Source organism: Meles meles, chromosome 5 (assembly GCF_922984935.1).
Source record: "Meles meles chromosome 5, mMelMel3.1 paternal haplotype, whole genome shotgun sequence".
Classification (NCBI taxonomy): domain Eukaryota; kingdom Metazoa; phylum Chordata; class Mammalia; order Carnivora; family Mustelidae; genus Meles; species Meles meles.
The window spans coordinates 22,282,073-22,305,949 of NC_060070.1; the positions used below are offsets into that span (position 1 = coordinate 22,282,073).

Genomic DNA, 23,877 nt, shown 5'->3' on the forward strand with positions numbered 1-23,877 from the left:
CCGAATTATCTTTCATTTTTATAATGTAGTAATTACCAGGTTTTTCCCCCCAGTTGTTTTAACATATTTTCCTAAAAGTCACATTTGTCACAGTGTAGCTCTTTTAAAAAACTAAAGTTAAAACTCAGTGGAAATATTTAGGATTTATTAACTCTAGTAGTTGTTTAATATAAAAGAAGTCATTTATTTCATTGTGGAAACTCACCACCCTCTGTGTTTGCTTATAATGCCTTCAAAGGTTTTTTAAGCAGAGTAGGAAGGAAGTAGATTTTTGTTTAATGGAAACAATACAGTAGACATTTCCTGGATTACATTTTGGTCAGATCATTTAGTAGCTTTACTTATTACTACTGTTTAAATTTCCGTGAGGTCTTCAGGAGCTATAAATGATTAATTTCTTTGAGCCTTGACTTCACTGTGTTTATCTTCCCTGGAAGCATAGTGATGTGAAATATGTTGAGTTACTGGTATTGGTATTTTAGCTATTAATAATTAATCAAAACCTTTAGCTATAAATTGTAAATGTTAGTGCAATTTCTTGCAGTTGTATGGGAGGGGTGTCTGACCACTGATGACGTCAGTCATTATAAAAAGCAGAATATCCAATACAAATGAAACAAGCTCCTTCAGAAAGCGAAACCCTCTCCTCCCTGAAGATCTCCACCCAGAGTCATCTAGATGGCAGGCAGGGAGGGAGTGGGCAGGGGATGACTTTCAGGGCTCTTTGGTTGCCTGCTTGTATTGAAGAAAAGCTAAACCATATATTTTAGAATTATAAGCTATACAGGTACAGGTTAGGTGTGAACCCAGATAGCTCGAGAGTGCACCGAAGTAAAAATAAAGTTTATTATGGCCATTTAGGATAAAAATACTACTTTATTGGCTTAACTCATCAAATACCAACTTCAATTTTCAGGTTTACTAAATTCCTTGTTAGAAATTTTATTTCTTAGTTTTAAAAATATGATTTTTTCCATGTGGAATAAATGTGATTTAACCAACATATTTGAAAACCAGTTCATGTACTATTGCTTTCATTTTTTTCATTCGACAAAACTTGCTGAATGTCTGCTTTGTGCCAGGTCCTGGGCTAGGTGGTTTTATAAATATTCATCTGGAAAGAAAAGACACATCTCCGTTACACAGTGATAGAAGTCTGCCATGGCAAATTTAGAATAAAGTCAGAATTTCATTTGATATGTCCTCCTAAAAGATGAATGGCGAAGGAGTTCTTTTTTTTTTTGGTGGGGGGAAGATTTTATTTATTTACTTGACAGAGGGAGAGATCACAAGTAGGCAGAGATGTAGGCAGAGAGAGGAGGGGAGCACACTCCCTGCTGAGTAGAGAGCCTGATGTAGGGCTCCATCCCAGGACCCTGAGATCATGACCTAAGCGGAAGGCAGAGGCCACTGAACAACCCGTGTGCTCTGGGGAAGGAGTTCTTAGAGTTGGTGTCTTCATGACATGATGAGAGTAACCATGGGTGCACTTGCTGGATGGTGGAGACTCTGGGCTTCTCAGTTCTCTTCCCAACAAGCATACTGCCTTAGGAGCACCTTCTCTGACTTCCCAGAGCAGGTGAGCTTTGCTGTGTATGCATATTCTGTATTTTTCTTAATAGTTTCATCATAATTACAATTTAAAAATTATTTCTTTACTCTTTCTCCTCTTTGGTCTCTATTACGTGGTAAACTTAACCCGAGGCTACCTGTGCCTGCAACAGGCTAGGGGCTCATGTTTATTAAGGAATTTTGACTTTTTTTTCTTTCTTTGTCATTGCTAACTGCAGGGTATTTTCTATCATACTTCTGCCTCATCTGCATGTCTTAGGGCAAGGCTTTGTGGGAGATATTGGGTAATGGGCTGAATTCTGAGACTTTGGGAGCCCATTCTTTTTTTTGTTTTTAAAGATTTTATTTATTTATTTGACAGACAGAGATCACAAGTAGGCAGAGAGGCAGGCAGACAGAGAGAGGAGGAAGCAGGCTTCCCACTAAGCAGAGAGCCCGAAGCGGGGCTCGATCCCAGAACCCTGGGATCATGACCTGAGCTGAAGGCAGAGACTTTAAACCTCTAAGCCACCAGGCGTCCCTTGGGAGCCCATTCTTGATGATGGCATAGAGAATATCCTTATGGTGAAGGCCACAACATATGGCAGTGATCACACTCCCTTTATCAGGGAAAAGCTCGCTGTTCCTTTATTTGGATCTTATCCACCTGCCTTATTTACAATGCAGTTTTTTTCTTGAGTCTCAGCTCCCTCCGGCACTCCATCCCCCGTTTGTTGTGGATGGTTTTGAATGTTGTGTTTAGGAGTTTTAACTTTGAAGTCATTTAAGATTTTTGGAATGGGAGAGTTAACATTATCAGACATTTTATTTTAGGAAGATATTCTGATATCAGTGCATAGAATGTATTAGAAGAAATAGGAGAGGGATGCCTGGGTGGCTCAGTCGGTTAAGCATCTACGTTTGGCTCAGGTCATGATCTCAAAGTCCTGGGATCCAGCCCTGCATTGGGCTCCCTGCTTGGTGGGGAGTCTGCTTCTCCCTCTGCTCTTCCCCTCCCTACTCGTGTGCTTTTCTTTCTCTCTCAAATAAGTAAAAAGATCTTAAAAAATAAAAAAAAAATAGAAGAGATAGGCATTACATAATCATTCGTTAATTCATCTAGCATTTGTTGAACACCTACCATGTGTCTGGCTTGTTCAAGACAACGGAAATGTAGACAGAGATAGAAGACATAGTCCCTGTACTCCAGGACCTTAAATCTGTTAAGGGAGATAGAGAATTAAACTACATCATGATTTTATTTCATTAGTGGTGTGTTAACAAGAAATACAGAATGGATGGAAACAGAAAAGAGATACCCAGTTCTGACTAGGAGTTTCTGGGAAGACTTCTTAGAATCAGTGATAAATTCCTCCTTTGTCCTTTAGAAAGGACTCTGCCTTTCTAAAACGGCAAGTAGGCGTTCATCAGACAAAGAGGATAGGGAAGATCTTTCCAGGCAGAGACAGGAGCACATGTGTAAAGATGAGAATTCATGAGTGATAAGGGGGAGGCAGAGTATTACTTGTTCAGTGGCTGAACACTGATTGATTATAAGTTTTGAGCCTACCTTATTGATGAGGAAATATTAGTGTAACTGCAGGAATAGTGGTCACACTAAGAGGTAGAGGTGGGCAAGTGACGTTCTGTCTTGGATCTGTGGATTTTCAGGTGCAGTGGGATTTCATGTGGATGTATATATGCATAGTTGGAAACTGATGTCAGAGTTTAGGGGCAAGATTAGAGATAGAGATTGGGATTTGGGATTCTCCATAAAAGTAGTAGCTAACCTCAGACACATGAGTAAGATGTCAAGAGGGACTGCAGAATAGAGAAGGAAAAGAGAACCAGAGACAGAATTATGGAGAGTAAGACAGTCCTTTTTTTTTTTTTTTTTTCTTTTTAAGCAAGGATCTAAATAAGGAATTTTTTTATTAGATTTTCCCCCTCTCTCCTTTTACTTCTAGGACAAAAACAGAAGGGTAGATAAGAGGAAAATAAACATTTGTTAGTTTATTTGTTGAAACCCCAAGACTCTAAAACAATGTCCAGAGTCAAAGACAAATTTAGTTTCAGTAATTGCAAAGGTAGAGAAGATTTTCAACTAGGAGCATTGAAACAAGAAAAGATTTTCTGATTACCCCTCATTGAATCAGAAAGCCCTTGGAATTCCAGTTCCCGTAGGTTTTACTTTGTAAACTCTTTATTTTGACTTGCATTGGTTTTGTTTTCCATACTTAAACTTTTTCTATTCGCAGTGCTTATAAAACACTCATAGTCATCTGCTTTCAGCTCAGGTCATGATCCCGGGGTCCTGGGATATACCGCCTGGCATCAGGCTCCCTGCTCAGGGGACGGTCTGCTTCTGAGATAGGAGCCTGAAGCAGGGCTTGATCCCAGGACCCTGGGATCATGACCTAAGTCAAAGGCAGGCACTTAACCTAAGGAGCCATCCAGGTGCCCTAGCACCACATCTCCTTTTAATTAGGTTCTCTGACTGTCCAGACTGATGGATCTCTTCCACTTAAGCATACGGGCAATAACAGCTGTTATTCACCAAGAACTTAGATGTCAGGAGGCATTCTGCATATATTATGTCATTTAGTCCACAATCACAGTCTTGTTAATAAGAGGTAATTAATAAGAGTAATAACTATAATGTATCAAGTACTTAATATGTCCTACGCATTGTGTTACACAGTCAATGTAGTTATATTCATTTAATTCTTATAGATCCTGTGTTTGTGTTTGGCAGTAGGTATTCATTATTCCATGAGGCCCAGAGGGGTCTTGAAATCAACCTGCTTTATATCATACATTTACTAAATCAGGACTCAAACTCAGATCTCTGAATCCTAAAACCCGTACTTTTGCATTAGGCCTGCTGCTTCACTGTCACCTCTGCTTTGTGGCGGTGGGAGCTCCGACCTTCCTGAAGCTTACGACTGGTACCTGAGCAGCGTCCCTAGAGTAAAATGAAGCCAAATAATTTAGGGCCACCTGGAACCAGAGCTGGGCTACTGGTTTGTAGACCCCTTTTCAGAGTATGAGTGCCACCTGCTGGAAGGTTATAATGCATCCACGTTCTTGCAAAGACCAGCTTCCGAAAGGGCTGCTGTCACAGATGTGGGCATGGCAGATTTCAAAATGCTAACTCTTAGATTTCAGTTTAGGAATACTGTGGCATCTTAGAGTGCCCTCTTTGCCATAAGATAAACTGCTTCATTTGTCTTCCTTTTTTGTGTATGTGTGAGGTGGGGGTCATACACTTAAAAAAATGATACATTCAGTGTTTCCTAAAGTAAAGCCGTTTTCACTGTGGGAAAGATCCAGAGTCAAATGAATCATATGGTTACTTTCAACAGATCAAATAAGAACAGCAAAATGAGGGGAGCCTGGTGGCTCAGTTAGTTAAGTGTCCGATTCTTGATTTCGGCTCAGGTCACGATCTAAGGGTTGTGAGATTGAGCCCTGTGTCGGACTCTGCACTGGGTATGGAGCCTGCTTAAGATTCTCTCCCTCTGCCCCTCCCCCCACCTCTCTCTCTCCCTCTCTTTAAAAGAAAAAGAATTAAAAATTGAATCTACTTTGAGATAAGTGAGTTATTGAAGTATAAGAGGACCCTTTCCACTCAGATACCCTAAAAGAGGAATCTGGAACCCATGGGGGCATCAGAGACTTGAAGAACAGAAAGAGGGGATAAGAGGGAAAGAAGGATGTATGTATATTTTAATTTTTTTTTCCATTTTATTTATTTTTTCAGCGTAACAGTATTCATTGTTTTTGCACAACACCCAGTTCTCCATGCAAAACGTGCCCTCCCTATTACCCACCACCTGTTTCCCCAACCTCCCACCCCTGACCCTTCAAAACCCTCAGGTTGTTTTTCAGAGTCCATAGTCTCTTATGGTTCGCCTCCCCTTCCAATTTTTTTTTTTTTAATAAACAAATAATGTATTTTTAACTCCAGGGGTACAGGTCTGTGAATCGCCAGGTTTACACACTTCACAGCACTCACGATAGCACATACCCTCCCCAATGTCCATAGCCCCCTCCCCCAGAAGGATGTATGTATAAAAGTAAGGATGGGTTCTTAGGTAGTTTAGCCCAAGCCTCCCCAAAGTGAGTCAGGATCCTAAATAGTGCCTTAGAGAAAAAAGATTAGGATTGTAACTTTGAATTATTATATGTTTGGTATAGTGAAAATTGGATACTTTTTATAGTCACTAATATGCCCTTGAAGGAAGATCAGATAAAATCTTGGGATGTTCGTTGCACATTCTTCATTAGGCTCCTTTGAGATAATGTTAGTACTCTGAGTATCTGCACAGGAGGTGTTATCATTTAGTGTGGAATTTTCACAGGAAAATCACGTTATGTTTAACTGTTATTTAGATATGATTAAAGCATATCTGTAGGTGCATGATGTCACGTTGAACAAATATTTGTGTGACAAGAAATTCAAGTCCATTGATAAAATCTGATATTGCCAAGAATGAAGGAAAGTATAAGTACGACCATCTCCTTCTTTCTTTGACTCCCTTTACAGATCAATCACATAAGAAACTGTGATAATTTGACAGTATCTTATCTTAGCAGAACATATCTTTCTGGAGAGAAAGGACTGTCTCTAGGGTGTGTGTGTGTGTGTGTGTGGGTGGGTGTACATGTGTGTGAGTTTTTATTTTTATTATTATTTTTAAGATTTTATTTATTTATTTGACAGACAGATCACAAGTGGGCAGAGAGGCAGGCAGAGAGAGAGGGAGAAGCAGGCTCTCTGCTGAGCAGAGAGCCCGATGTGGGGCTCGATCCCAGGACCCTGGGATCATGACCTGAGCCCAAGGCAGAAGCCTTAACCCACTGAGCCAGCCAGGCACCCCTATTTTTATTTTTATTTTTCATGTGTGTGAGTTTTTAAATGGTAAGAGTAAGTTTTTAAATTTAGGAGCTTACTCTAGAAAACTGTAAAATAGAAAAATAGAAGTAAAAATCACACCTAATCTCAGCACCCTGATACTGTATTAATGTTTTGATGTAGTTCTTATTTTATAGACAGTCAATATTTTGCAGCCTTTTTATATTACATCACAATATTATAGTGTAAGTCTTTTCTCATGTATTTAAAAACTCTTGGCATATGCATGAGGCTACAATATGTGGATATACCGTAATTCACTTACTGGCTTTCTTATTATTGGACATTCGTTTCTTCAGTAATGAGTGGTAGAGAAATTTCCTTTTTTTTGTTTGTCAGCTTTGGTAAATCGGGGTAGAGAATATACTCTTGTGTGGCTTTTATTTAGGGTCTAGCCTTCTGTTAGCAAATTAGCCTTGAAATTAACCAGTGATGGGATTCATCTCTGTTTTGCTCCTCAGGTGTATCCCCCCGGTCCCCTTTTCCTGTGTGCATTTTCTTCAGAATTTTGTAGCACTTATTTCATTCGTAGTCCTTTCAGGAAACACTCTCGCAGCGCCCTTTTCCGTTTCAGGTTCTGTGTTGCTGAAATACCTCACCCTGAGCTATTAAGAGCTATGTGTCTGCTCTTCACATCAAGGCAGCTCTCTTCTGCTTCTGGTAGTGTGGGCACTAGTAGAGAGAACTATTCCTTCTTAAGCTTAAAATAGATGTAGCTTGCAGAAAGTCAGTATCCTTAGAAAAACCATATTAGACATAGTCTATTCACTTTTTTAAAAACAAAAGCATTCAAAACACCTTTGGAAGGATACCGAAGTTTTATAATATTCCAAGCTGGTTTATTCTGTAAATAATAATACTGGTTTATTCTGTAGGAACTAGGTAAGTTCAGTAAGTTCAGTACATTTAATTCTTGTGACAAATATTTATTGAGTGCTTACTGTGTGCCAGGCACCATTTTAAGCACGGGGGATATAAAACCAGCAAAAACTTTGCCTTCATGGGGCTTATAGGTTAATGGAGAGAGACAGACAATAAACAAGATAAATAAACAATACCTAGGCCCCCAAATCCTTAAATGAAGCTTCAGGAACCAGATGTGTTTTAGAGTCAAAAAATTTAAAAAGATTTTAGAAAGATAATATGGTATATATATTATGTTACCTAGCACCCAGGGAAGCAGTAATCAAACCTGTTAATATTCTTTAGTATAGAAGTATGATCATTCACACTTGGATGAATAAAGACTGTAACAGCTTCACATTAGTGTGAGATATTTCTGCAAAACGAGTATCAAAGGATAGTTTTCCAAAAAGGTAGAATTATGATATGACACAAATATAAAAGGAACACATTTGAAGATTTTCTTTAACTTGTTAAATGAAGGAAACCAGTAGATGGTATAGCCCTTTCAGAGGAGAATTCTTAGACATATTTATAGATCAGGAATATTAAAATGATGGGCAAATTGAGGCAGAACTCGCCTTTTCCATAATGGGAGAGGGAAGTCTGTGAAACTCCTGGACAGGACAGTTTGCACGTGTATAGACAAGAATTATCCTGCATTGTTATCAGTTGTCTCTAACGTAACAGAATTGTAAAATAGCTTCTGTAGAATCAGAATCTGATAACCTGAAAGGGTGTGCCCTTGACAGTGTATTTTTTTTCATTGACGTTAAATTTTTTTTTTCCTACATGAGTTCCTAGAAGCCTTTGTTTTCTGAGCTCTTTAGAATTATAGATAAGGAATATAAAGCTGTAATATTCCCGACAGTGATAGTGCTTTGCAGAAAAATAAAGGTGCAGAGGGTGGTTATAATTTCAAATAGAAGAACCAGGAAAGACTCGCTGAGAAGGGGCCATTGTGAAGAGAGTTAAAGTAGATGAAGTTGTTTACCTGAGTCACTGGAATGATGAGGCTGCTATGAACTGAACTGGGGGAAAGAGCAGCTGGGGCAGAGGACAGGGGAGGTGGAGATCACCACCTCAGTGTGGGTCCTTAGACATTCAAGTGGAGATGTTGTTCCGGTTGGATACACATCGCTGGAGTTCAGGGAAGATATGCAGGCTAGAGAAAAACATTTGGGAGTTCATGCACACAGGTGACATTGAAAGCCCTCCAGCTAGATGAGATCACTAAAAACAGGGCTTCTTCTCTGTGCCGGGCTCTGTGTTCACCCCTGGGGATCCAGGGATACACTAAACATTGTTCTCGAGGTTTAATGGGGGGCAGTTTAAACAGTTAAAACAGTATGAAAATATACTAATATAGATACACCTGAAATACAGATGATTCTGTGAAGCCAAATCTGGGAGTCGTCTTAAACTCCATCACCCTTAGACTTCCTCGTTCGGTGACCTGACCATGAGACATGCACAGGAGATAGTCAAAGTGTGGGAATTGGATACTTCCGCATGGCTTACAAGGCTCCCCGTTACTTGGCCTTTGTCTTACCCCTTACCTTACTTGAATGAATAAAGACTGTAACAGCTTCATGTTAGTACAAGTGAGATATTTCTGCAAAATGAGTATCAAAGGATAACGGTACACTTAAAATGGTTAACATGGTAAATTTATGTTATGCACACTTGACCACAATAAAAAAAAAAAGAACTAGAAAGGAAAAGACTTAGAAATACATTGCTGATATAATAAAGAAAAAGAAAGATTTCTACCTACTAATATTGTATATTGATAGTGGAGGGAATTTCTAGGATAGATTATATTGAAAAAAAGTTAAGTGCTATCTTTTGAGTAAATAAGGACAGATAAAAATATATATTCATATTTGCTTTTATTGGCATAAAAAAACACCGGAAGGATTAACTAATAAAAGTTGTTAGTTCTGGCAGGTGAAGAGGACTGTGGTCACCAGGGGCAGGCATGGTCATGAGACATCTCAATGTATATCCTTTTATGTACTTTTGATTTTTGGACCATGTAAATGTATTACCTATTCAAAATAATGTTTAAACGTGGGAGCTAAATTGTTTGCATTGTAGAGGGATCACCAATTTGTAGTCACAGAAAACATAAATTTTTATTTTTATTTTTTTTTTTTTAAAAGAGTTTATGTATTCATTTGACAGAGATCACAGGTAGGCAGAGAGGCAGGCAGAGAGAGAGAAGAGGAAGCATGCTACCCGCTGAGCAGAGAGCCTGATGCGGGGCTCGATCCCAGGACCCTGGGAGCATGACCTGAGCCCAAGGCAGAGTCTTTAACCCACTGAGCCACCCAGGCGCCCCAAACGTAAATTTTTAGATATATGGATGAAATATTGCTGCATGTGACCTTCCTTCCCCTCGGACGAGTCAGAGCCTGGTGTAGATGCAGAAGTGAGTTTCACCTCCCTTCCACTGCAGGCAACAAAGAGAACGCATTTTGGGTAGAGACTTCAAAGAGCCAAACTCTCTAAGTTCATTAATACCAAGTGTCAGAAAGAGAGGGGAGAGACATTGCTTCTGCAGGAGGGCCTCTCACCAGGGTCCAAGTGCTTGAAGGTTGACCATGGTAAATAGGGTCATTAAGCATTAACCCACTGAGTCTAGGAGCCTAAACCATTCAAAACCAGGAAAACTGTCTGGGTATAGTTCTGCATCCCCCCACTTTCTCTGATACAGTCGCTGATTAGGGGCATATCATGTCTAACATTTGCATCTGAAGCAAGAGGCAGGATTGTTTCACCTTTCTTAGGCAATGGGAGCAGAGGCAGCAGCCGATAGCCGAACACTCGCCTAATGGCCCCCTGCCCTCCCTGCTCACCAAGGGAGTAGGACTATTATATCTTCCCTGGACATTTCTTTCCAGCTGTCCTTTCCCACCTAGATCAAGTAGGAAATGTGCATAGAACCCTGAGGCTGACTGTGCAAAGTAGAAGTGTGTCTCAGGGCAGCCCAGCCCATCCTAACCCTTGCTTCTTAGCTGTGTTCTGGGGCAGGTGGCTTGAGGGAGATCCTGTGGAGTCCTATCCGGGAACCATGCCCAAATTATACCTGGTAGAGCGCCACCTTCCAGCAAGGTGGTCAAAGGGCAGGCCAAGAGAAAAAGCTAAAGGACAGAGCCAAACAGAGAATTGAAGGACTGGGAAACAGCATTGAAAGTTGTAAAGAATTCAGCAACTGGGAAATAATTTATAAAAGTTCCAGAGATGGAATTCACACAATTTTTTAAAAAAGATTTTATTTATTTGACACAGAGAGAGAGATCACAAGTAGGCAGAGGCCGGCAGAGAGAGGGGGAAGCAGGCTCCTTGCTGAGCAGAGAGCCTGATGCGGGGCTCGATCCTAGGACCCTAAGATCATGACCTGAGCTGAAGGCAGAGGCTTAACCCACTGAGCCACCCAGGTGCCCCCCCAGGACTTTTTTTTTTTTTTTTTTTTTAACAGGATTCCAGCTCAGGCACTTAGGAAAAAAAAAATAATAAAGTTATTAAAATGGGTAAACAATTTTTCTCTTGCCTCATTGATCGATTTGTATGTCTGTGTTGCCTGTTACACTGTAGGAAATGAAGACAAGGGCTTTAGCCATAGTGCACAAAGCATGGACTTTGGAGTTAGGCAGATCTCTTTAAACCAAATGGCTTTTCTTTCTAGATGTTTGGTTTTGGTCAAGTTATTTTTATAACACTGGCCCTCAGGTTCCATGTGGATCAGAGGATTTGTTAGAAGATTTAAATGAGAGAAAAGCATGTATATCTAATCATCCTATACACAAAAAGTATTCAGTAGAAATTTTATTCCCTCTTTCTGTATCTCCCACAGAGTTTTACGTTTAAAAGACATTCAAAATAGCAAGTTGAGCATGTTAGTGTTAAATCTGAGCCCTGGTTAAGGAACGCCCGAGGCAGGCGTGTTTATAAGGCTTTGCCCTCCAACAGCGAAAGTTGTTGCTAAGTAATTTATCAAGCAGCTGCCTGGTATGTGCCAAGGGCTAAGGTTTCACTTGCGGATCTGGTCTGTCTTCTTATGATTTTCTTCTTATTATCAGGGTCCAGCTTCTACTCTGTGAGAGCCTATTCCTTATTCTCTATATTTATGGGACCTCTTCTCCACACCATTTTTTTTTTTTTTTAATCAGTGGGAATGAGAGTCATTATCTTATACTCAACTGCTTTTCTAAAACACCTCAAACACGTGTTCTAGGCATGGGTAAGTATGGAGATTGTTAAATCTCTTCCCTTCTTTTGTCACGTATTTACTGAGTACCTACTGTGCTAGGGTAGAAAAAACCAGAATTAATACATGATTCCTGCCCCTCAATTGTAAAAAAGAAAAAAAAAGGCACATTCCAAATTATATTTAATTACTTCATGATACGATATTTACTTTTGTTTACTGTTTTACACATTTTACTGTTTAAAATGATCCCATTTTGAAAACACACACATACACGTGGAAAAAGAATTTGAAGGGTATGCACCAAGAGAGGGCAGAGCTTATCTCAGAGGAGGGATTTCTTTTTTCTTTCATTTTGCTTATCTGGATTGTCTGAATTTTCAAAGATTTCACTAGAAAATGCATCATTTCCCCCTGCTTGCGAACAAGAGAGTGACCCCCTCTCTTCCTCTTGCATTCAGCTTTTGCGAGAATTGAAGCACCCTAACGTGATCGCCTTGCAGAAGGTGTTCCTTTCTCACAGTGACAGGAAGGTGTGGCTGCTCTTTGATTATGCGGAACATGACTTGTGGGTAAGTCTCAACTCGCTTTATTTTTAGGACTGTTCATCTAGGTACGGAGAAACAGATGTATGTAATGTTGCGTATTGCTAATGCACGTGAAGGAAAACTTGCTTTGTTGACCAGAGTTTAAAATAAGTATTCAATGCAAATGCAGATTTAAGAGAACTCAAGCAATAAACGCTGTCATATACTGAGAAGATGGTATTTGTAACATTCAGAAATGTCACTTCAAAAGTGTTAATGTGTGTGAGACTAATTTTAGGCAAGTCATCAAAGACAGCTTACTGATAATGTGTAGTGAAAATTGCTTTCTTTTGTGGTACACACAGTAGTTCAAATTTCACCAGTTATGTACTTGTGAATAATTTCCCTTTCTAAGTTAAGGTCAGTCTCTTGCAGCATTTTGCCAATTATATAGAAGTATATATGTATAGTTTTATGAACATTAGCCAAAAACTCTAATTCCAAATTTTTTATGTTCGAAATCAGGGTATTTAAACATTTTACCCAAGGAGTTGCTAAAAGTAAAAAAAATTCAGACTTGGCAGTAAGTCCAAATTTTTGGTAGTTAAGTTTTGACTTAACATAGTATGGTGTGTCATTTATAAATATGGCACATCTGTTTTGAAGTAACTTTAACAGACTTATAGGTCTTGAAGGAACTTTAAGAATGTACGCTATTATAGGATATTGACAAGAATGTCCAGTGAATTTTTCTCATGGCTGTTCATAAAAATTATGTTTTCTCCATTTCTCTGTATCCTTTATATTTCTCCCAAGGTTTATTTGATAACATTCATTATGAATATCAGGCATTGGTGGTTCAGGGGTAGAATTCTCGCCTGCCATTTTGAATATCAGTGATGTGAGGGAAAAAACATGTAGCATGTTGGAGTATCAGGTCCTGTAGACCTGTTGTTTGTAACTTGGTGGCCCCCAGCCGCATGTGCCTGTTGAGCCCTGGAAGTGTAGCTGATCTAAATTGAGATACGCTATACATATAAAATATATACTGACTTTTGGAGACTTAGTAGGAAAAAAATGAAAAATGTCTCATCAATATGTTTTATATTGACTACATGTTGACATGATCATGTTTTTAATATGCTGTGTTAGTTAAAATACATTACGTTAATTTTACTTGTTTTTTTTTTCTTTTGATGTGGCTATAAGAAGGTAGAAGTTATATATGTGTCGTTCATACTGTACATATATATTGGACACTGTTGCTATGGTATAAACCTTAATTTTCTATTAGTTCTTTAACTAATACATATTGTATTAGTACATATTGTTGAACAGTTTATAAAAAAAGCAAGAAAGCTATGTAAATAGCTTAAAATTTTTCCATGCCATCTGACCATTTTAAAGTTAGTGGAGCAATGTTCCAGTGTTGTTTAATAGGGGTTTAAATGGCCTTTAATACCCATTATGTTATGTTTTGCATCGGGGTGAGGTGGAGATGTAGATGCAGGTTTGGAGGACAGGTAGCATTTCTTCCCTATCATTATAATGTTTTCATGACCTACAAAATAGCATATGGACATAAACATATGAATATGTTGACACAGTTGTATTTATTTCAGTGGGATTGAATTTCCCATTTTTCTCTCCCTCCTCCTTCCTAGTGATTTCCTATTTAATATTAACTACTAGGAATATAACCTAATTTCATGCTGTGCCAAAGAAGGTAGAACTTTCTAATAAATGTACATATAGCTAGTGACCTCAAATGTACATGGAGTCAGTGACATTACACAAATGCTCTAATTGCTAACTTTTTATAGTATGGTAAAGATACAGGGGCATTTGGGTGGCTCAGTCAGTAGAGCCTGCAACTCTTGATCTCGGGGTTGTGAGTTCCAGCCCCATGTGTGGCATGGAGTTTCCTTAAAAAAAAAAAAAAAGAACAGTAAAGATTCACAGGGTCTTCTTTTTTTTTAGTATTTCATTCTGTCAATAGAGAATACAACTAGTGCTATTTTTATGTAGGCTTTTAAGTATCAATGCTTTTTATCTTTTAGTTTTATTTAATGAAAATCTTGATAGTTTCAATAAATCTAGTCATTATACCCTCAATAACATTGTCACGTTGACTGACCACCAATATAGGTTCTATTTGGTTGACCTTAGTATTCAAATTATTTTTCTTTGAGTCATTATTGGCGTTTAATAAGTAATTTTTAAATGTAGAGAGTTTATTGTAGACTTGTGTTTTATTGATATAAATATTAGCAAATACTATATATTATTTTGAATGTTTTATTTTTTTAAATTTTTAGCATATTATTAAGTTTCACCGTGCATCAAAAGCAAATAAAAAGCCCATGCAGTTGCCAAGATCTATGGTTAAATCATTACTTTACCAGATTCTTGATGGTATCCATTACCTCCATGCAAATTGGGTGCTTCACAGAGATCTGGTAAGTATGTTTCTTTTAAATTGATCAATTCGATTTTTTACCTTCTCTTAAAAAATATTTTTTCCTCTTAGTGCAATTATTATAAACATTATTGTAGAAAATTTTGAAAACACATATAAGCAAAAGGGAAGGAAATAAAATCACCCATAAGCCTACAGTTAAAAGATTACCATTATGAATATTTGGTGTATGTTCTTCCATTGTATTAATGCATAGCTATAAAATGTGTGGTTTTCAACAGATGATCGGTATAATCTTAATGGAATAGTCATATGTGAAATAAGTACCTTTCAATCCTTTTTTTTTATATTATTGCTCATTATTAGTAAAAACATTAATAATTAAAGATTGAGTTCTCATTGTTTTTTTTCCTTAAGCACTAAGTTGAGATAATGACATTGCATCCAGTGAACAGAATGTTATCAGTATTATCAATAAATGTTATCAGTATTATCAACAAATCAAATGTTTGTTTTTACTTTTTTTCAGTACACATGTATCAAACATTTTTTAATGTCAAATTCTGGTTATCTTTGCATTATTGTCACGTTAGTTTATGTTGGTGAGATCTTTTTTGTTTGTTCGAGAGAAAACATGGTTACTGAATAGTTGTAATACCCATGAGTTTATAATTGGAAGTTTTATTCTCCAACTCTCCTCAAAAAAGTGGTTCCATGATTATTATTTCTTAGGCTTTTGGCAATTCTAGGGATATGGTAGGGATAAACCTAGGTCGACTCAGTTTTACTAATTGAGGAGAGGTATTTGTTATAGAGAGGAATGAATACACAAGGACATCTAGTTAGTACCCCTTGCTGTCTGACTTGACCATCTCTTGCTGTTACATTGAAGTTAAGTTGAAGCCCAATGACGGTAACCACAGAGATGGACTTCCCAATTCAATAGATGCATTTCACCTCATAAGTTTGAACTGTTCCCAAAGACTTTCACCTGCTCATTTTACTATAAACCATAAAATAAGCACATTTTTACATGGGTACATGAGGTCATTCCAGTTCAAAACCTTCTTCATAAATGGTTTTTTTGATACTAATTTGCTGTGTGCTTAATATAACTGATGTGAGTTATTTTTGAGTTAATGATCATGTTTGAATCACTGATCAGAATCTTTTATTGAAGATTAATTTCAACTCTTCTCTTTTTTCACAAAGTTGTATATTTTATTCTGAATGGCATAGATTAACAGATTTTATTTCTGATCTTGTCACGTGAGTATCCACCTGTACTAAAACTCAGTATGACTAGGAGTCAGTTTTCTCCTAGTTGGTTTGCTGCTGCTTTCATGTCTATTTTATTTATGGGATCACCCTCCTCTCAACCTAGAAGGTTCTTTTACCCCTGTAGACCCTTGCACTATACATCTAGACCTTGCCTAGTGTTGTTGGTTTCACCTCTAAAATATCTCTTCCATTTGGCCATTTCCATCCCTAGTGCCTCATTCCCAGTTCAGGCCTTTATTATCTCTTCTTTGAAGGATAGTACTAGCCTCTCAACTTGTCTCCTTGCAGTCTCTTTCCCTTCTGTCCGCTTTGGACCTTCTAAATAACTACATAGCCCCTGTTCAAGAACATTGAAATAGTTCCTCATTGCTTGCAGACTGAAGCTCTAATTCCTTATTGGGCTTTCAAGGTCCTAACAGATATAGCTCCAACTGCCTTTAGAATTTTTCTTTATCCCTGTCATCTTTCATTTACACTGTACCATTAAACCCTTGATTGTTCCCTGTGTCCGGAGATTTCCTGCTTCAATGGCCTTTACTTATTACCCCATCTCTTCATATTCAAATACTACCTGTCTTTGAGGACTTGGACAAATGTTAAAACTTACCCTCGTATCCATTCCTACTTGGAAATAATCTTTCCTTCTTGCTGGTTGCTGTTGTGTTTCTTTATTTCTCTTATGATGCTTATCTGTTAGTATGGTAGCAGTATATATAGGTACCCTAGAACATCTTCTAGACCATATACTTCTTGAGAGAGCGGGGTCTATGATTCATTTTGGCATGCTAGTAGTACCTGAGTACACAACAGGTACTGAGTAAATATTTCCTCAGTGAGTGAATGTGAGTAAGAATACTGATTATTATGGTATGCTTTTGGATCAAGTAACGTATTTATATATTTCGACACACTGTCTATAATAAACACTTATTATTACCTTGTATGTTTAAAGCATGAGGGATGGGGACAGTACAGAGATGACTGCGTGGAAGAGCTTCTCCTCAGGACTTTACTCTGAGAGAAGAAATCTGCCATGGGCACAAACAGCTGTGCTGTAAACTAGAGGAGAAAGAATGTGATCGTGGCTATGGGACAGGCACAGACTAAATGCTCCTCAAGGTTAGAAGAGGCTGTGAGGGGCGGAGGGAGAAAGGAAAGCTTCACAGAACTGCCACGTGAGCTAGACATTGAAGGATAAGTAGAATCGAAATAGAGACTTGAGGAAGCGAAGCTTGAGTCTGGCACCTAAGACCTCTCGGCTATACTGATATCGTAAGTAGAGATTTGAGAGAAGAGGGTAACCTAAGGGAGTGCTGGGTGTAAAAACTTCTGAGGGGAGAAAGCTCTTGAATTGTCCCAGAAAGAGTATGGAATTCGGTCTGATTCCAATATGGATAAGCTAAATTGTGGTAGTATGTGGTTAAGACCAGAAAGATACTGGTTAGAACCTGATCAAGGAAGCCAGATATCAGGAGATTTTATTTATTTATTTTTCAAGATTTCTTTATTTATTTGACACAGAGAGAGAGAGAGCACAAGCAGGGGAGAAGTAGGCTCCCTGCCTGAGCAGGGAGGCTGATGTGGGACTCCATCCCAGGACCCTGGGATCATGACCTGAGCCTAAGGCAGATGCTTAACTGACTGAGCCACCCAGTGACCCTGGGAGTTTGTTCTTAAGTACTAAAAGTTTGCAAGCAGCAGGGGCGCCTGGCTGGCTCAGTGGGTAGTGCATGCAACTCTTGATCTCAGGGTTGCAAGTTCAAGCCTTGCATGTGGTGTGGAGTTAACTAAAAAAAATTGAGAACAACAGAATGAACACTTTTTCCCAGAATGAATATTTTTTTTCCCATTAAAGAAGCCACTCTTATTATTACCTCAGCCATAGCATGATGTTGAAAAAAATATATTCTGAATGTGGTTCTGACCTTGTATAGCACATTCATAATTTGCATTCACTGAATGCCTCTTTTCTTCAAGTAGGTAACCAATAATATTTGAAACTTTAAATCAGTAGGACTCTGCCATGTGACAGCCTGCTCAGTTCTTGTTAGTGATCGTGAATCTTGATACTTGGACCGTATTGTCATGGTTCTGCCGAAGTACTTTTAGGAGTAGAAGATTTAAATTGTCTGTTTACTTTAGATGTATTCTGTAGTCAGTATAGAAATATGAAGTATATCAAATATGAATGTGGTGTTAAAAACAGGATGGGTCGGGCTCTCTGCTTCCCCACCCCTCTCTCTGCCTGCCTCTCTGCCTACTTGTGATCTCTGTCTGTCAAATAAATAAATAAAAATCTTAAAAAAAAAATGATGGGGACATTTGAAAAATTTTTTTGTGTGTGAACCTATTTTAATAGAGTTGTGATTTTAGTCAGGAGTGTTGTTTTTTTTTAATGCTTCATTTCCTATTGTAAGAAATTTTGCCGTATACTATTTGTTGGTTACAATTGTTTCAGAGTATGTACCATCTCTTAATTTTCATTTGACGTGAGAAACCTGCAAGATCCATACAATCAAAGGCATTAGAGTAAATATAAATTTGCAATGTAATAGTATTACCCCCCAAATTTAAAAAGTAAATAAAAAAAAAATCAGTGTTTTGGACTCTACAAACAGAGGCATTATATCATCAAAGAAGAGTGGGGTTTTTTATTGTGATTGATTACATATCTGAAATAGTATTTAGTTGTGTCATTTGGATCCCAGAATTTAAAACAGAAATAGAGAATTTAAATAAAGTCACTAAAAAGATTACTTATATTAAGGAATTGCTTTAAAAGGAAAGGAGGAGAGGAGCTAAAGATATTCATCTTGGCTGAGAGACAGCGAAGTAGAGACATGAGTCTATAAATATTTGGAACTTGTAAACACCAAGGGAAGAAAGATGTATTTTAATTTTACAGCAGGATATAGCTAAGAGTAAGAAGATGAAATATAGGATGACTCACTTTTATTAGATGACTATTCTGGTAGGCTGGAAGGGCGCCAAGATAAAGTTTATCCCTTTTTCAAAATTATGAGCTTCTGGGGAGCAAGGATCATATCTTACTAATTTTTGTATTCCTAGTGTTGGTATATTGTTTGTGTTTTAAGTTACTTGAATTGCATTTCAGCAAAGCATCTGGCAATTGCTTATTATTCTTTAGCAAAGAGAGAAATACTAGCTAAGTCATAGAGTGGTTAGGATTTATGGCTCCTTAGTTTCTCAGTATTCCTACTGGATCAGTGGCATAAACTGAACTATAAGTTAAACTCTGTCACTTTCATATCTCAGTACCTAACACATGATAGTGCTAGGTCTTTATGGAATGAAAGATCTGAGTAAACCCCCCAGGGCCCTGACCTGCTCTGTCTTTTAAAAAATATTTGTGGGAGCACCTGGGTGCTCAGTGGCTCAGGTCATGATCTCAGGGCCCTAGGATGGAGTCCCGAATTGGGCTCTCTGCTCGGCTGGGAGCCTGCTTCACCCTCTCTCTCTGCCTGCCTCTCTGCCTACTTATGATCTCTGTCTGCCAAATAAATAAATAAAATCTTAAAAAAAATATTTGTGGGCATCCCATCCTAAAACTCTGTAACTTCAGGTTTGAATGGTAGTTATCATTCACAGTAGTGGGTGAATTTGTACTCTTTTGAAGTCTATGGGCACAAGTAACTATATTATCTGCAAACATGGTACATGGAAATTTTGTAAGATCTAGTTGTAGGAGAAGATAATTTTGTATCCAGTAATCTTTTGAGTTTAGTTATTGGTTAACATCTACTAAACATTTTAGGATTGTCAAAAAGTCACTTCGGTTACAGACTTAACAACTTATTTGTTCTATTAGAGGTTAATAGTAATAATAATAATGAACTTGCCAATACTTAGAGTCAGATATAGTTCAGTTGATTAAAGAAAATGGTATCATAGATATTCTAGCTATATGACTCTGGATACTTTGTCATACTAACTGACAGAGAGCTATATAGTTTTGGTTTGTTACTTTTTTCCTTGTGACACCAGCTTGTTCAGGCAGAATACTTGATTTTCAACAGCATTCTCAATTGTTTATGACCTGTTGGCTGTGTATATTTTAAGTCTGTATTAGTTACCGACTGCTGGATGACAAATTGCCCCCAAACTTAGTTGCTTTTAATATGTTTAAACAACAATTATCATCTCCCAGCTTCTGTGGGTCAGGAATCTCGGTGTGTCTTATTTGGATTCTTTGTTTCAGAATCTCCTTAAAAGATTGCCATCATCTCAAGTCTTGACTAGGAAGCATCTTGTCCACGTGGTTGTTGGCAGGATTCATTTCCTCATGAGCTGATAGGTGGAGGATTCCTTTGGTTCTTTGCCATGTAGGCTTCTGCACATGGCAGTTTTCTTCACCAGACTGAGCCAACAAAAAGGCAAGAGAATGTATGTTAGCAAGACGGAAGTCACAGTGTTCTGTTAGTGAATCATGGAAGGGACATCCCATTACTGTTTCCGTCTCCCATTCACTAGAAGTCATTTGTGCAGCCCACACTCGGGGTGGGGGGGAGTGATTACACAAGAGTGTGTGTGCTGCGCAGGGGGGAGCGTATATTGGGAACCATGTCAAATGCTGCTTACCATGACCTCTAAAGAGGCTTTTATATTAGTTATGTTATGTTAGTGACCATACAGTATATTAGTTTTTGATGTAATGTTCCATGATTCATTGTTTGCGTATAACACCCAGTGCTCCATGCAGTCTGTGTCCTCCTTAATACTGGCCTCACCCATCCTCCTGCCCCCTCCCCTCTGAAACCCTCAGTTTGTTTCTTGTAATCCACAGTCTCTCATGGTTCGTCTCCCCTCCAATATCCCCGCTTCATTTTTCCCTTCCTTCTCCCAGTGTCCTCCGTGCTATTCTCTAAGAGGCTTTTACATGGTATTTGGATCCTGTTACTACTCTGTTTATTTAGTGGAAACATAAGAAAGTGCAGGAAGTCCTTTCTTTCTTTCTTTCTTTTTTTTTTTTTTTTGAAGATTTTATTTATTTATTTGACAGACAGAGATCACAAGTAGGCAGAGAGGCAGGCAGAAAGAGAGGAGGAAGCAGGTTCCCTGCTGAGCAGAGGCGGGGCTCAATCCCAGGACCCTGGGATCATGACCTGAGCCGAAGGCACAGGCTTTAACCCACTGAGCTACCCAGGTGCCCCAGGAAGTCCCTTCTTTCATGCATCATTTTCTCCATGTTGAAAAGTGGCTTGAGTGGCAAGAGTTTGGGGATAGTTCTGGTTCTAAAGAGCTAAAAGATACTATAATGTACTAGTTATCCCTTCCCTTTTACATTCTTCAGTGATTTGTTTTCAGAAGTCGGTATATATTCCTTACATTTTGCCTCCTCCCCCTCCCCTCCATTCCTTCCCCATTATTGAACCACAGGTTTAATCTGTTTAAATCTGGAGGATGTGTTCAATTGAGATCCAGGATTTTTTTCACTTTGAATGCTCCTAGAGATCCCATCTTTGTTATACAGTCTGAGGCCTATGCTTATTACTACTACTTTCTTATTTCTATTTTTCATGCATTTGTGTCAAATGAAGGCAAAAATGCAAAGAAAAATTTAAGTTTCCCAGTACCAAAATTTGGTAGTGCTGCTGAGTTGTAACAGGTGGCTGAGAAGCAGTAAAAGGACACCATGTGGAGGCATGAAATACTATAGTCCCTTAAGAGAGAGCATTTGAAGGCACTTTAGGAACATCGCTGTATGAAACACCAATATACAAAAGTCAAAAGATGGCCTCTGTTTCCACTCAGCTGGAGAAGAAGTACTGTACTGTTCATCTTTGTGAAGGTTTGATTAAAATAAGTGCTCGGTGGTTGGAGAATTTTCTAGAAATCTCTGTGTGCAGCACAGCTTCTCTTCATACCTTGTCTGACAAGGAGATACATCAAGTCTTTTAATTTTGTCTGTGCTAAACAGTGCCTGACAAGGTGAATGTTTTATACCACAATGAACCCCCTTAAAATCTCATTGCAGCCATCATGCTGGCATTGTGAAGAATTTTAGTAATGTTTTAGAGTTTAGCCTTGCTTAGTTCTTATAAAATGGGAGTTTTGAGATCTTAGACTTAAAAAAATTTATTTCTCAGATAGCTAATCTTGATCTGTAAGCCCCAGCTTACTCATTTATAAAATGGGAATAATGATAGGTACTTTGTACAATTGTTGGCTTCCCAGTCTTAGCGTAAGAATTCCTGAATTCCTCCTAATTTCCCTCTGTAGAAGCTTCTGGATCCCATCAGTAATCCAAGGATGCCCTTTCTTTCTTTCTTTTTTTTAAACTGAACATTCTAAAGATTTTATTTATTTATTTGACAGATAGAGATCACAAGTAGGCAGAGAGGCAGGCAGAGAGAGAGAGGAGGAAGCAGGCTCCCTGCTGAGCAGAGACCCCGATGTGGGGCTCGATCCCAGAACCCTGGGATCATGACCTAAGCCGAAGGCAGAGGCTTTAACCTACTGAGCCACCCAGGTGCCCCAAGGATGCCCTTTCTTTTAACTGCCTTCTTTGCCATAATTCCGTTCGCCTAAAACTCTAGCCCCTTCTGCTTTACAGTGTAGAGACCTATTAGAAACATGTGAACATGCTTCTTGGTGTTATTCTTTAAAAAAAAAAAAAAGTAAACTGTGTTTCACCCTGTTTATATTTAAACAGTGCAAATATTTTTTGCCGAGTCTTCATATTTAAAAATATCAGTTAAAAACAGTTGCTTAAGTGAAATCAAAATGAGTAAGAGCCTCAAATAACTTACTTTTCCTTCTAATAATCATGCTGATTGAATGACTTCCTTCTATTATTTTTTATTTGGTTTATTAAGTTAACATGCTACTTGAAGAATTATGGCAGAAAGTAGCATTTATTTTAATATGACTTAATCACTGTAATTTCTTTTAGAATGCAGAACTAACAATGAAAAAGGAAAATATGGCTTGGTTATTTTCTGACTTGCAATTTTAGGTGACTTTGGACAATTGCAGATCTTGTCATGCTGGTGAATCATATTGGGGATCCTGCTGGTGACCTTTGGTTCTTTACTAGTTCTTGGGGCTGGATCCTGGAGAGTCTGTAGCTTAGCAGTTTGTGTCTGCAGCCTGAAGGCCTTTGATGGTAGTGACTCCCCTGTGCAGTGACTCCCATTCTGCCTGTACGTAAGGCCTTGTGAAGATGAGGCGAGATAATGTTTCTTAAGGTGCTCTGGATACCTTAAAATGTGAGAAAGTATTATTGAGGTGTTTTCTACATATGGGCTCTGATTGTCTTGTTGTTTTTGTTTGTTTGTTTGTTTGTTTTTTAGAATGTGTGTGAGTGGGATAGGGAGCAGAGGGACAAAGAGAAGAGAATTTTAAACAGGTTCCATGCCTAGCATGGAGCCGGACGTGGGGCTCGATCTCACAACCCTGAGATCATGACCTGAGCTAAAATCAAGAGTTGGACACTTGGCCGGCTGAGCTACCCAAGCACCCCTGGGCTGTGATTTTTTTTTTTTTTTTTGGCATGACCATCATGCACAACCATACCCCAGTCACAGGAGCTTTCTGCACAGCCCTACACATCTGTTGGTGTGAGCTGGAGTGAAATGCTGCACCATCTGTTCCATAGACAGGTGATACACACTAAGAATCACACTTCCAAGAGGGCCCACTTCATGGGGGTTGAGACCTCTTCAGGTTCAGCTCAGGGACAGGCTCCTGTGATGATCCCTGACTTGTGCGTGAAGTTTTAGTAGCCTGTACTGATAAACACATGTGTATGTAGAGGGTGGTTTGCCAAACTAACTCCAAAGTCGCCGAGAGGCAATAGTCAAGATATGTTCCACAGTGGCAGGAATGGCAGGGACTAGTTAAGAACCAAGAGCTACAAACAGGAGCCCCAACACTTTGAGGCCTGTGTTTAAAACTGAAGAATCATTTCAGGTATCTTATTTCATTAAATTAGTATTATTGAGGTAGCATTCACAAACAATAACGTGTATCCATTTTAGTTAGAAATTGATCACTTTGGACAAATGTGTATACCAGGGTAATCACTACCGCAAGCATCCTATGT

The 23,877-nt window shown here is 38.6% G+C and overlaps 1 protein-coding gene across 4 annotated transcripts in view; it reads left to right on the forward strand.

Annotated features, from left to right (window-relative positions):
- The window catches only part of CDK19 (cyclin dependent kinase 19), a 172,505-nt gene that overhangs the window by 109,968 nt on the left and 38,660 nt on the right, over positions 1 to 23,877 (forward strand). For all 4 annotated transcript variants that reach the window (XM_046005666.1, XM_046005667.1, XM_046005668.1 and 1 more), the window contains 2 exons: positions 12,047 to 12,157; positions 14,431 to 14,571. In XM_046005666.1, the coding sequence (XP_045861622.1) occupies positions 12,047 to 12,157; positions 14,431 to 14,571 (252 nt within the window). The remainder of the gene's footprint in view (positions 1 to 12,046; positions 12,158 to 14,430; positions 14,572 to 23,877) is intronic.